Genomic DNA, 15,597 nt, shown 5'->3' on the forward strand with positions numbered 1-15,597 from the left:
CTCAGGCTAGACACTGGGTATTGGCCAGGTGTAGGGCAGTCTACCTCCGCACAGCTAAAACTTGAACTTGGGACAGTAACGGATAGATCAATACCAACAAAATAGGAAACACAAGAAACTTCTGCCAGAAGTTAAAACAGATAAAGAGATAAAAATATTAAGGGAAATAATGATAGAAATGATAGAATATAAATGCATAATCTATGTAGACTATTTGTTCTAAGAAAGAAAAATAGAAAAATTATGACACAGTTACAATAAGTAATATTAGAAAAGAAAACTTTCCTCCGTTGAGAAAAAGTTTCATGTAAGTGGACAATAAGCTTACTGTGGTAAAGGAAGAAACACAAAAGGAAAAGAAAAATACACGGAAGCAACTCTTAATTACACAAAAATGGTGCAATTACCAAGGCTGTCAAACAAGACAAAGAAACAAGAATAGACTGACATTAAAGGAATAAAATCAGGCTAGTCGGAATTTTTCAGCAATCATATGTTATTAATAGAATACAAAGATGTTATCTTCTAAAGAGTTATGAAAGGAAACAATCAGAATTTAAGAATGTTAATTTTATTCTTTTGAATTCATTAATTCATTCTTAATGTGTTTCATTAATTTCATTTCTTCAAATGAAACATTAAATTGTGTTTCTTGTATATGAAAGTTGAAATTTTATATTTTCAAGATATTCAAGAACTCAGAAATATTCAAACCATATACCTGTTTTTTTTTTTAAATGCTTAAAAATATGTGTGAACATAGAGAACTCAATCTAAATAAGAACTCAAAACTTGGGAATTTATAGCTAAGGTTGATGGGTTTTCCTTTCTTCAGACTGTAACCAAATATTGAAAATTCTGTAGGATTGTTTATTGTCAAGAAAGTGTCTTAGAGTACGGGCAGAGGTTGGCTTTAAAATGATTCTGTCAACTATGTCCATTTGTATACTTTTCCCAATAGCAAGAAATGTGCTTCATACATAATGAACTTTGTGAAAATAGTAGTTACTATTCTCTTCAAAAACATGCTAAAGATATGCTCACAATGGCAAGCCTGCTTACGTGGTTGGGCACCATGCCACGAATATTATTATAGGAAAAGCCATGTGTGCGCATCCCTGCTAACATGGAGCTTTGCATAGAAATGTGTTTGGGTGTCTCCTTTCCAAAGGTCTTAGTAATGGTCACTGGAAACTTAAAACTGCACATTAAAAGGTGGTTTTCTTTTTCATTGTCATTAAACTGGAGAAAACTATAGAATTCCTATGGAAGTATGTCCACTATCAATCTCCTCTTTTAATTAGGACCATGAATGTCCTTTTGAGTTCCTTAAAAATTATGTGAAACACAGTTTCAACAAAATAAAAAACAAACATGTAGAAAAAAGACTGAACAAAAACATCAATATACTAAAAGCTGTTGTCTGAGGATGACACTTTGACTACTCAAAAACATCAAACAAAGAATGTTTTTTTGTTTGTTTACAAGCATACTGCCAATCTGATTCCATTTGTCATCTGTCAAAGAACTTTTGATCTCAATAGTGCTTCAGCAAAGAGAAGAGACGTGATGAGTGATCACACTGGAGGGAACCATTCATTAAATTACTAATTCGAACAGAACTGGAGATTCACCTTGGGCAGGTATAGGAAATTCATCAAAGATCAATTTGTGTCTCCAAAGAGAACATTTTGACAAGCAGCGACACACATATTTTGTTTAAAAATTAGAGTACTGATACTTCTACAATGGCAACATTTACCACTGAGAGGGTGGCAGTGACACATTTTTTCATGGTATGCTAAGTGACAATACGGGTGGCAGCTTGGCTGTGGCACCCTTAACACTACCAGGACCTCTTCTACTTTTCAACTGTGGTGGTCATCTGACTTAAAAAGCGGGAGTGATTTGTTTTTCTTCTACTTGTCAGTCTACTGAGATCTGAAACTTACAACATTTCTTGTTTCCCCTTGGGTCCCTGGTAATGTGAATTGTCTTTAGCCAATGCCAAACAAATCACTGTCACAGAGCAGCAGCCGACCTTTCTTTTCAATCTATGCACTTTCTAGGAGTTATAAATCAGTTGACTTTCAAGCTCGATGAGATGGCATATGCCCTAGTTTGAAGAACAGATGGAGGCTTGGGGGAAAATTGTTTCTGCAGGCTTGCTACAAGCAGCTCTGCTCCATAAAAGTGAACCATTTGCACTAATTTCTCACATAAATTATATAGGCAGCAGGGAGCACCAGCCCATTCAGCAGAAAATCTTTCATCTGGTTTTCGGAGGTCATCTAACCAATTTAAATAAAAGTTATTTCTGAAACATGGCTATATTTTCATGCTATACACTTTTAAGATATAGCAATTTATGTCAAACAAAAGAATGGCATTAATTGTGTATACAGTCCCCTCCTCAAAAAAAACCAGAATAGTACACTCATTGCCAGAGGTTTATCTTTTTCAAGACTTCTGGAATAAGCTCTATTAATTAATCACAAAGGAAATAATGTGGAAACGTGGCAGATCTCTTGTACAAAAATCAGGTAAATTATCACTTCTTTTGTAAAATTTGCCTTGCAAATTCTACTAAGTCCTGTTATCTAAACTCAAGCTTTGGCAGTTATCAAAAGAAACAGAAGCCCAGGACAATTCTAAGAGAACATTCATTCTCCTTGATGTGAAACAAATTATTCAGCTCAAATAAATTTGCCTGCAAGATTTCAAAAGTCAATATCAGTTTTACCTTGGGGGCAACAGATATAGCATTCATTTTTTAAATCCTTAAGAAATTGAAACATTAAGAAACTGAAGGTACTGAGGGACTAAATTATAAGTCAAAATTATAGAATCTTGTGAATATACTGAGAGCGAATGGATCATGTATCACATCACAGCGTGATTTACTTTAAAATTCAATAATATTTACAGATAATGAGCTATCCTGATTGGGAGCTGATATTAATTGTAAGAAAATGTGTGCATACTTTTATAATAATTATATGCAATAACTGTTTTTCCTACTAGGAAATTATCAGTTACGTCAATGAAAACAGTCACATTGACAGAGCTTTTTATAGTTCATGAATACAAATGCTGCTAAGAAATAAAAAGAACTAGGAAAAAAAAAGAAAATGCCAGAGAAGAAATACTGAATGGAATTGTCAGTCAACACAGAATTAAAGGTGTTGTCTGAGACACCATCAGTGGAAATTATAAAGACTGACTTATGCATGTAATTAATTTATTCACAGCATTTCCTTTACTTGGGTGTTCAAGTGGGACATATATTTTCAGTCCTTTAGAAAGGCAAGCGAACTTTTCATTTTGAAAGTAAACTTTAAGGGATGAGTAGTCATTGGAAAACATGTGTGTATAATCTAAAGAGCATTCTTGTGATAAAAGTTCAACCCCCTCAAGACTGCTGCATATCATTCTGGAAGCTGAAGTGCTGTGGACTCAAATTAAATGTGCTGCTGCTAGTATTTCCATTTTGCTACCAGAAGAATTAATCCCTTTGGCAAATTTCTACTCAATATTTGTTCTTTGAAGTATTCCACAAACATCTCAAAATACAGTTATTTTAACAATTACGAAACAAAATTCATTTGAGTGCTCATAATTTAAAAGGGCCATAGGAACCACCTGGTATATTGTTGTCACTTACAGATAAGGAAAACGAGGCCTGTGGAGCAAGAGAAATAAAACTTAAAAATAATCAGCTCCTGCATGCTTTACTTTCATTAATCAAATATCTCTGGATGCCCGCCCTGTAACAGCATTGTTCTAGGTACCAGGAAAGTAAGTGAACAAACCAGAAATACAAAGATCTCTGCCTTATAGGATTTCAGGATATGCCTATTTTTTCTAACATTGTTACTGGCTCCATTTTGGGTCCCTATGGTTTTAATTTCTCTCATCTCTTATTTATGCTGACTTCATGTATTTTACAGTTTTTTAAAGACAATTTAAATCCATTTGAATTTATTCAAAAATGGGGTAAGAATATATAAATGACACATTTATGTCAACATTTATTTGTAAAATGTATTAAATGTTTAAAGTTACCTGACTAATATTAAGAAGTCATTTTTAAATACAAAACAAAGTCTGGAGATCTAAATTTTAATCAACAGGGAAAATTACTACAGACGCCTAAGGGGAAATTTGGGTCCATGGTGAAATTTTATGTATCGCTAATAGGCCAGTGAGGAAGATGCATTTTTGGCAATGAGCAGAGGCTGCCTAAGTCCATTTTCACATATACTTGCTCATGTGTATCAGTTCTGGCTTTATTAATTTCATTTCAATACAGGTGGCTATGGAATATCATTTATATATCAAAGAAGAAAAAACAAGAATGCAGAAAGTCCTCTGGCATCTCTGCTACTCTGGACAAGGATCACAGTGACATTGCCAGGTGTGGAATGATTAGGTGCTGTGGGTGGGGGCAGGGGGCAATTTTGGACAAAGTTCAAGTCCATTTTGAGTTTCTCTCTTTCAAATTTGAGAGGTTTGTGATTTGGTTGCATTTGTGAAAGGGTGGGTATTATATCCTGATTTTCCTAGAGGGTTATAGGGTTATCTTATTTCGTATTCAAAGATCTCTGATACCTGGGACATCCTTATGCCTAGTTATTAGAAATTTAGTGGAAAACATGACTGTCTTAGAGTGCATCATACTCTGTGACATAGCACATTATCCTGGAGAAAGATGGCCTGCATCAATGTCTACCACATCAAATGCCTATAAAAGGAAAGATTTTAGAGACATCTTTGTGTAGCTGTAGCTGTTTCCATCTTCAAAATAAATGAATGGTTTATAATACCATATAGTTATTTTTAAAAATTGACAGTGTCTCAGGTATTTATGTTCATCTCTTTCTCTCGAGGTCTCTATTGAAGTGACCATTTCAAAACACTTGTATGCTTCTGTTCGATCTTTATTTACACAGCAGAGGTGAAGGCAATGTGCTGCGTATTTTGCCAGTTCATTTAGCATTTCTTCCCTCTCCTGATGCCCCTTCGGAAAACCTTTACAAAGAGCCCTGTCCCCACCCTGATCACCATCCTCAGAACTGTGTGATTCATATTAAAGCAGGACAGAAAATAAAAAGACGGCAATTTAAGATGAGAAAACTCAAACACAATTTTGAAAATCCCATCGTTCATCTGATTATCTGCTTTGTAATGTATCCAGACTCTCATTTGCTGCCTATGATGTGGATATTGAAAGACAGTCACAGAATCAACAGCCGTGTTTCCCAAATGTTAGAGGAGTCAAGAAAAATGTAGCAAAAGAAAGAGATTAACATTTATTTGTTTACGTAATCCTTATTTTTTTATGATTACAGCCATTGATAATCAAGCATTCTTTAGCCATATTTACAAAATGCAAACTTAAAAATTAAAAAAAATCTATTCCTGGGCTTGCCTGGTAGATTTCATATTTGAAATGAGATCTGTTCACCTTCCATAGCTCATGAACTCGCCATTGATAAGTACATAGAAATTTTCACTACAAACATTTTGCAAAACTTTTCTCATATTTACCAAGGAATTTATGATATGCATAGAAAACCATGACAAAAAAATGCAGGGATGAGTCCAATTTTTTCACTTTAATAATAATAATTCTAACATAGTGATAGCATTTTATCTAAGTAGCAGATTCAGGCATTTATTTTTGACTGCCACTATCTCAATCTGGAGCTGCACCATCTAATATGGTAACCATGTGGCTATTTAATTAAAATTAATTAAAATTAAGTAAATTAAAAATTCAGTTCCTCAGTCTCGGTAGGCATATTTCAAGTGCTTAATCACCACATATGGCCAGTTGTACTATATCAGACAGTGCAGATATAGAACATTTCCACCACTGCAGAAAGTTGGATCAGACACTGCTGCAATCTTCAGAGATGCCACAAGAAATAAACTAAACTGGAGAGACGATAACATGCAGCATGCCACATTGTTTTAGCATCTGGAACAAATGACCACTTTCATATGCACGAAACTGGTGCTGAGAGCAGGATGTGGACTGAGAAACCTAAGCATGCAAAGACATCTGTCTGTCTCTAACTCTTACTTCTATTTTCTGATGTTACCGTAGAGTGCCTTTGATATTTCAAGAACATATGATGGTTCCTAATATGGTAAAGATCGAGTCAGCTAATCCAGAACAAGCAGAAGAGGAATCTGGAGACCTGGGGAGTGATCCCTAGACCAGCACCTTCACAGACTGAGAGGCTGGGGCATCCTGGGTGTAGGTTCAGAGCAGGGCCTCCTAAGTCCTTCAGAGTCACAGGCTCTCTCAAAACACGGATAAAAGAAACCAACCCCGTATCCTTTATAGGGACTTGGATGAATCTGGAAGCCATCATTCTCAGCAAACTGACATAGGAACAGAAAATCAAACACTGCATGTTCTCACTCATAGACGGGTGTTGAACAATGAGAACACATGGACACAGGGAGGAGAGCATCACACACTGGGGTCTGTAGGGGGGTGGCTAGAAGAGGGACACAGGGGGTGGGGAGGGTGGGGAGAGAGAACATGGGGAGAAAAGTCAGATATAGGTGACGGGGGATGGAAGCAGCAAACCACCTTGCCATGTATGCAACAATCTTGCATGATCTGCACATGTACCCCAGAACCTAAAGTACAATTTAAAAAAAAAAGAAAAAAGAAACAGACCTGCTTATCACTTAGTTATGCGCATCATTTCAGGTGCTCACAAATCCACCTGGAATCCCTAGGGTGTCTGAGGAGAGTTGAGGGAGGCCAGTATCCTCTGAGGGTAGCACTGCTCCTCAGGAGCCCTCAGTGAGGGATGAGCTACAACACTGAGACGAGAGGTTTGCGTGACCAGAAACCTGTGCTGTGCCCACACACACGGAAGAGTGCAGGGTCTTGACCTTTTGCTTTTTGGTTTTTGTGGGGGACAGATGGCCCTCCTTCCCTCAATACTCAAGACTCCTTCCATCGGAATGGTATCCTAAAACCAGTCCCTACTCCCATTTAGCACCACACTGTCCTCTCATCAAATGCATCAAGAAATAAATGTGAAATGATGGATAGATGGTTCACAAGCCTATGTTCAATAATCTTAATGTCTTATCTTCAATGTTATAGTAATGCAATTAAAATGTAGTAGGAACTCTCTAAAAGAAGTCCACAGCTTCCAGAATAAAGATGTTTTTCTAAACTTATGCTATTGTACTACCAGTGACAGCAAATAAATCGTTTCGCCTTTTTAGCTTGCTGAATCAGTTCTATAATCAATAGTAGCTTAAGAGAATTAATATATCCATAAAAAAGAAAAGCATTTTATATCCCTGCTGACTGTTGGTTTATCAAAGATAAAGAAAATGATTCATCTCAGATTTTTATTAATAATTTATTTTCAAAAGGAATTTTTTCTAGTTTTTTTTACACTTCTAAAGGTCACTCATAAAATTATTTGAATCACAATAAACCTATATAAATTATTTTCATTAATACAATTTATGTGTAGGTTATAATTACTTAAACACCAAAAGCCACTCACTTTTTGTAAAGAATTTATAACATATTATTTTGCCCAACAGGAATCAGGTTTTAAAGAAATGCCACTGTGTTATCTTGTAGGAACCAGTACATAGACAGGCAAACACAAAATCCTTGCAGCCAATCAAATATAAATGAATCCAAAAATCCCAACAAAGCTTTGGAAATACATAGTTATATTAAGATTAAAGTATAAAAGTTAGATATACTCGTTATAAATTTTTTCTCATCATACTTACATTTTCACATAACAAATTCATACTCTAACAGATTATCATAAAAAAGATATACAATGTTACTCACCTCTTCCCCACCCCAAAAAAATTTTATAACAAGGTTTCCTAATAAGATATCACCAAGTTACTCTTGTAACGTAGTTTGGAATAATTCTAAGTTCAATAACTGAATACCAGATGACTGTTCAAGAATCAGAAATGTTTGATAACAATATGCAAATATTTTAAAAGACACACTAGATATAATGCAAATAGCCCTTTCAGTGTTTCCATACAGGGAGAAACATTTAATTTTAATGCACCTTTTTAAGCTATTTACTTTGATTTCTTCAATTTGTAATTTTATTTTTAATATACATTTATTTGTTGTTAGTAATTACAAACAATTCCCAATTTGCTTTTGGCCATGACTGCTGGACTTCCTAGTTAAATGTGTCAATTGCTTAATTTAACTGATATTTGGCCAGAACTTTTTCTTGTCCTTAACCTGATGTGATACTTATGAGTGTGCACAACGGCTTTGCTGTCTGAAGGCAGAGAAGCCCTTTCAACTGATGAAAATCACCAAAAGCAGTCTCTGATAACAACAATAATTAAATGGCAGAAGCCGGTTAGAGACCAGCATTTATTTATTAATTTCTTCAAATTAAATGTAAAAGCCTTCTCCGGTTAAGAGATTGGCAAGTTTTTACAAATAGCATCAGGGAGCCTTTTATAAAGGAACACAGCCACATTAGAATGGAATCATTAGGCAATACGTTTATTTTGAAGCCAATTAACCTTTTGTCAGAAAAATGCCTGTGCTGTAATGGCCTCGGCGGTGGAGGTCAGCCTCTAACAGGGCACGTGTGACAGGCCTCGGGCGGGCTGACACAGGCGGGGACGGAGAGGAGAGCCAGGATTGGGATCGGCCTGCTTTTGTATTCTGCTCTGCATTTCCAGGGAGCAGACAATCTTGACCTATCCATTTAGGTAATTAAAGCTTCCATTTGGAAGTGTCCTGCAGGAAGGTGAAATTTGGGGGAGATAAATGGCTGTTGCTCTCCGTATCCAGCCGCCAGTTCCATCATTTGATGGACTGCCTGAAACAGGCCGGGCTGCCAGGTTCTCATAAAAATAGAGATGAATTGGGTAGCACACAATTCTCTAAGGCAAAGCAACGCTGTCATTTTCTTCTTTGCAGGCTATAATTTAATTGTTAGTCAAGGTGGATGGCTGACACGGGGGCTTTCTCTAAGAGCTTACCCACCATCTTCCATTTGCTGAGAAAGGACTCCAGTTTATTTACTCAGCAGCCAAGTGTGTTTGGCACTGGGAGATGTCACTTTAGCAAGTGCAGCTGGCCAGCACAGCTGTGCCCTGACTTACCTTCCAGGCGATTTTGTTTCCTTTCGAATCATGCTCAAGGGCAACTGGGAAGTCACCTCGCTCATAGAATTTTCGAAATGCCGTCGGCTTGGTTGGTCTTTCTTTAAATGCCCCTGCAACTGGAGGGCCTCTCACCTTAATGGAAAAAATAAAAATAAAAAATAAATAAAAAACAAGGAAAACAATAGAGATCAGGTTTTAAGACATACTAAAAAAAATAAAAATAAAAAATCCACAATAAAAAGACTTTCTGTTTTTAAAGATTTCAGTTTGTATAAATATGCTGGAAGATAAAACCACATTATCTAATAAGGGACAACAGAAATCTGTTAATACAAACACCTGGGGAAGAAAATTATTTTATAAGCACTATTTAAAGTCTACTTTATTTCAAGCTACTTTAGAAAGCATTCCTAGAAAATGTCACTTAAAATATCGCTTTACAAGGAAGAGAAGACTGACATTATGTTTAAGAAAAACATTTTAATAGTGGTGTCTTTAGAATGTTAAAACTTTTACAATTTCAAATACTTGTAAATTTTAATATTTGTACTGATATACTTTATGGAATACTGAAGTAATTTAAAACATTTCTTTTCAATCTTTCTATATACATGTAAAATAGCAGAACATGTTCTCATATGAATATTAACAAAAAAACTACTAAAATATGATATAAAAGTAATAATAAATTGGAGAATGTAGAAAGAAGAAAATGTGGCTTACTGTGTGTGTGTATAGCATACATTTGGTAACATGAATTCATGAGAAAGTAACATTAGAACAGATGAGAAATGAGAAACAATGAGACACTTCCATCTCCAAAACTCAAATTGTCATTACAGAAAAAATACTTCCTATAGAGTTCTTTACATTGAACACATTTTTAAAATCTGCATTATTTACATTGGACCTAATTCATTACATTATAAAATTGAAAGTAGTAAGTAAACTATTTAGAAAGTGAGTGTACTGTTCTGTTCCTTACACATAGTCTAAACATGATTGTTTTTCCCGCTTATTAAAAAAGATAAATCCTAGTCATTTTATATAGTAGCTTAATAAATTCATGATTATTTTGCTGATACTATGGACAAAATAGCAAATAACTTAATATTTTAAGGTTTTTTGTTTATTTCAAGCTACTTTAGAAAGCATTCCTAATTTGTAATATTTTTGTTAAAACCTTCAATTTTAATGAATAAATATATTAACATATATCTAAATAGTCCACAATATATAAAATATACTATATATATGAGATATGAAAAATACATTGTATCTAATACATAAAAGGATTATATTTGAAATTAAGTGTAGTATTAAGAAATACCTTATTACAATGATTAAATGCTGAAGTGGAGTTGAAGCATTAGGTGACACACATTTATTAGCATTTAGAATTTACTCACTACATAGCACATTACTCCCAGTATATGATTATATGAGTAATTGAGGCAGCATTGGGTATTACCAGTAGGAAGGAAGATTGCCTTTTACTTATTGAAGATTAGGAATTTGTTCTTGTATTAGAATTAATAGCTACCATTTTCAGTCAAATTCATTCAATTATTAAATAACCATATGTAGATGACAACTATTTTGTTCAGCTCTTTGAGCTGAAGGCTATATAAAAAGAGCAGTTATAACTACATTACTATCATGGAAATTATAGAGTAATGATTCCTGGACTTTTGAAATTCATGGAGAAGTAAATCTTGAATCACATTTTTGGGAATTGATAAGTGATTGACAAATTTTTATGTTGCCAAAAAGTTATATTTTTTAGAAAAAATGGATGATAACATCTACCAACAGGCCTCATTTTAACACCCTCAAAAAAGTGATGTAATATAATCTAAAGAAAGAAAACTTGAGCAAGTTAAATGAGCATAAATGTGTGAAGAAATATTTATAGTAAATTATGTGCAATAGTGCAAGTGTATTGTACATATATGTATGTGCACGTATGTGTGTACTGTTACTGTGGAATACTGACTACTGGTCAGCAAAAGACTCATTTATTTTATTTTGTTTTTCTTATTTAACTTTTTGTAAGATAATCATAGATCCATATGCAATTGTAAGAATAGCACACAGAGAACACACATAACCTGTATTTGCTTTCCCTAATGGTAATATCTTACAAACTGTGGTACTATATCACAACTAGGTTATTGACACTGATACAGACAAGACACAGAACATTTCTATCACCACACAGCTCCCTCCTTTTGCCCTTGTAACAGCCACACTCCTTCTTCCCCTCAATCTTTGTCTCCTAGAAACAACAATGCCCTCTTCATTCCTATAATTTTGTTATTTCAAGAGTCATACAGCATGTAATCCTTTGGAATCAGCTTTTTTCACTCAACATAAATCTCTGTAGAATCATACAAGTTGTTGTGTGTTCAGATTGAGTCTTCCTAATGCAAAAATCCCAAATCTGCAAAGCTCCAAAACCTGAAACATTTTGAGCACTGACAGTGTTCCCAGGAAATGCTTATGAGAGCATTTTGGATTTCAGACTTTCAAATTAGAGATGCTGAGTTGGTAACTATATGTAATGCAAATATTCCAATATTTGAAAAAATAAAAAATCTGAAATACTTTGAATCCCAAGCATTTCAGATAAGGGGTACTCAACCTGTATCAATAGTTCACTGCTGTTTAATGCTGAATAGTATTCTGTGTCATGGATATATCAGTTTGTATAACCATCCACCTTTGAAGGTCATATGGATTGTTTCCTGGTTCTGGTTATTATGAACAAAGTTGCAAAATTTTTTGTAGATGCTCTTTATTAAATTGAGTACCTCTCCACCTCTATTCCTATTTTTCTGAGAGTGTTTCGTTATAATTAAATGTTCAAGTTTTTTCAATATTTTTCTGCATCAATCAATATGCTCCTGTGATTTTTCTTCTGTCACTTTTTGATATGGAGTTTTCTATTACAAATGTAATAGCCTTTAAAGTTATAGCGCTACTTAAATAATCTTCCTACTGGATGACTTGCAGTAAGATGTATTTTCTGAGTAATTGGCCCATTTTATTTAAGTTGTCAAACTTAAGAATTGCTTGTAGTTTTTCTGTATTATCCTTCTGATGTCTGGAGGGTCTGTCATGATATCCATTATTCATTTCTGATATTTAGAAATTTGTGTCATCTCTTTTTTCTTTGTAAGTCTTAATAGAAGTTGGTGAATTTTATTGATTTCTTCTGCATTTCCAAAACTACATTTTAACTGGATGTAGGATTTAAGTTCATGATTCTTTCCTTTAGCACTTGAAAAATATTGTGCCATTTCCCTCTAGCCTTCATGGCTTCAGATGATAAATCCACTTTCATTCATGTTGCTTTATTGCTTTCCCTTATTGAAAAGGTGCCATGTTTTTTTTTAGTATGCCAAGATTTTTCTCTATCTTTAATTTTCAGAAGTTTAATTACAATGTGCCTTTGCATGCATTTCTTTGCTTTTTCCCCTGTTTGAAGTTTGCTCAACTTTGTGAATCTATAGGTTCATGTCTCTTGCCAAATTTAGGAAGTTTTCAGGCATTATTTCTTTGAGTACTTTTTTGGCCTGGCTTCTTTCTCCTCTCCTTGTAGACTCCAATGACATTAATGTTAGATCTTTTGTTATGGTACCACAGACCACTGAAACTTTTTTTTTAGCCTATTTTCTCTGTCGCTCAGACTGGGAAACTTCTACTGCTTTATCTTCAAGTTTTTGGATTCTTCCTTCTGCCTCCTGTATTCTACTGTTTAGCCCATATATAATTTTATTTGAGTTATATTTTTAGTTATAAAATTTCTATTTAGTTCTTCTTTATATCATCTATTTCTTTTATGAGACTTTCCACTCTCATTGTCTCAAATGTGTCACAATTATTCATAAATCATTTTTGTCAGTGACTATTTTAAAACTCTTTCCTAGACATTTCTAACACTTCCATTGTCTCAGTGTTGGCACCTGTTGATTATATTTTTACATTCACTCTGAGATCTTCCTGATTCTTGGTGTCATTACTGATTTTCTTGTGAAATCTGGACGTTTGATATATTATATTATGAGACTCTGGATCTTGAAGCTTCTGTTTTAGATTGCTTATTCTGACATTTCTCTGGCAGAGGTTGGGAGAAGGGTGTTACCTTATTACTGCCAAGTTGGGGTAGAAGTCTCTTTACTCTACTTGGCTTCTACGGACCCCAGAGGAGGGAATGCCTCATTTATACTGAGTGGGGATGGAGAGTCCAGAACCCAGTAGGCCTCCGCGGATACCCTCCTGGCTGGGAGGGGCAGGAGTGACTCATTACTGCTCCCTGACTGTCCACACTGACATCACACTGACATCATGAATGATGTGGCCTCATTACCCTGGGAAGTGGTGAAATTCTTGACTCCCTAGGCAGTCCTCCGACTTAACTCCAATGGAAAGGAGACAATTCTTTCGTCACGAAGTGGGATACAAGTCCAAGACCCTAGTGAGTCCTCCACTGGCACTGCAGATGTTGGGGCCTCTTTACTATTCTAGTGAAGATGAACATCCCAATGCCTCTTCTTAAAAACCTAACTACAACCATTATTTAGATATTCTGTTTGCTTATCATCTGCTAATCATCCTTTTTGAGTTTCTCTAGAAGTCACATAGTTATTTTTACTGTTGATAGTAAACCTCCTACTTATCCAGTTGGTCTAAAATTTGTTGAGATCATCCATCTTTTCCCCTTTTGTCTTTGCATTTCTTTTAAAATCAATTTCTCTTTTCTTTTTGTCTCTTATACTGAATATACCCCAATTGTTTTGATTCTCAACTCAAAATTCATAATGTTCAAACTTTTGAAGGAATGGATACATTTCTAAGAAAGCTCAGAAGGCTTTTTATAAATTGATACAGATACCTTATACTTCTTCCTTTCAATAAATTTTCATATACCTCTACAGAAACGATTCCATGCCGGTACTTCCATGGAAAGCCTTTATTTAGAAGAGGACTTTACAAAATAATCCATGGTAATACGTAATCACTTGACAGTGACAAATTCTCTTCTTGAGTCTCTCTTATCCTCTGTCTTTATATTTCTGCTATTTACTTATTTTTAAACACTTTATACTTTTGGGATCTGCTATAGATCCATTCTAAATTAACTCTTGGCATCTCAAAAGCCAGAACTTGTAAAAGCAGCTAGAATGTTCTCATTTAACTTTCTCAGTGCGTCAGTGGCACTGAGTGACAGCGAATTTTATGCAGATGCTTTGTCACTACAGCCAAAATTATATTTTTTCTGTTCCAGATACATATGTGTATGCACCTAAGCTTTATAGAAGGACATACCATTTTTATATTCTATACTTAATTCATTCCAAATAATCCTAAAAATCTGTATGTAAGAAAAATCAAGTGAAACATAATTAATTCTGGGATGGTAATAAAGATCTTATTATTGGAACTACACAGATGGTTGTTGCTTGTCTAAACAAATATTAAAACAAGTAAAACTCCTCTGAAAATCTGTAGGTAAGTTCTATATTGGTAGAAGAGAAAATATTATAAATTTTATTTCATGTTTTAAGAATTTTACCTCAATTTATTATAAATAATATAAAGCAAACCAGAGACCATAAATCAAATGAGATTTGTGGGAAAATATAATTAAGGTTTGCCTGAATGGTAGGGGCAATCTGTAAACCAATTAGGAAGAATGGATGTTACAGCAGAATGCTTTTAATAAAATCCAGTGCACTTGGGAACCAAGATATTGAATGCAGTTTGAAATGACTACAGATGACAGAATACTTTCTATGCCTACATTTACGGAATGTGGTGTAATGGTTTTAGGACTTAGATCACAGTGTCTGTCATATAGTCATAAAACTAGTAATAAGAAGGAAGGAATTTAGGGCTCTTGAAAAGTCTTCATCCTATAGTTTGAAATTTTCCCTTTCACTATTTTTATTCTTTAGCATAAATGGTAGCTGCTTACAAAAGATTTTATATCAAGCAGAAAATCTGCATTGCGTTATTCTAATTGGACCATTTAGCCAACCCACTAAAGCACTGAAACAATAAGATGCAAAGGTATTGATTTCTTGTTTTCATTAGCTTCAATCTGAAACTCTGATTCATGAAAACACTCTTATAAACCTGGTGGGCAAGACCTGTCCTGTCTTAAGTGCTGTCAGGACTGAACTGTTACTCTCAGAAATGGTAAATCAGTTCCATATGACTAAGAAGTTCTGTAATTCAGTGTGAGCCTCATTTGCCAACTGTAATTAGTTCAATACATCAGAAATTTCGCAGGACCCAAGGTCATCAAATGACCAGAAAAATGCTTACAAAATTATTGCAATAAGAAACTTGTATTGTAGTAGAAGGTAGGTGCCTCAACAATAGCAAAAATGAGCTCATAATACCAAGTAAAATGATTATAATAAGTTATAACAA

At 34.6% G+C, this 15,597-nt stretch overlaps 1 protein-coding gene across 1 annotated transcript in view; it reads right to left on the reverse strand.

Moving 5' to 3' along the window:
• PACRG (parkin coregulated) overlaps positions 1-15,597 on the reverse strand; it is a 589,608-nt gene that overhangs the window by 483,664 nt on the left and 90,347 nt on the right. The window contains exon 2 of the mRNA XM_032253240.1: positions 9,154-9,288. Coding sequence (XP_032109131.1) covers positions 9,154-9,288 — 135 coding nt within the window. The remainder of the gene's footprint in view (positions 1-9,153; positions 9,289-15,597) is intronic.

The sequence above is a fragment of the Sapajus apella genome, unplaced genomic scaffold (assembly GCF_009761245.1).
Source record: "Sapajus apella isolate SASKATOON/1434 unplaced genomic scaffold, GSC_monkey_1.0 scaffold82, whole genome shotgun sequence".
NCBI classification, from domain to species: domain Eukaryota; kingdom Metazoa; phylum Chordata; class Mammalia; order Primates; family Cebidae; genus Sapajus; species Sapajus apella.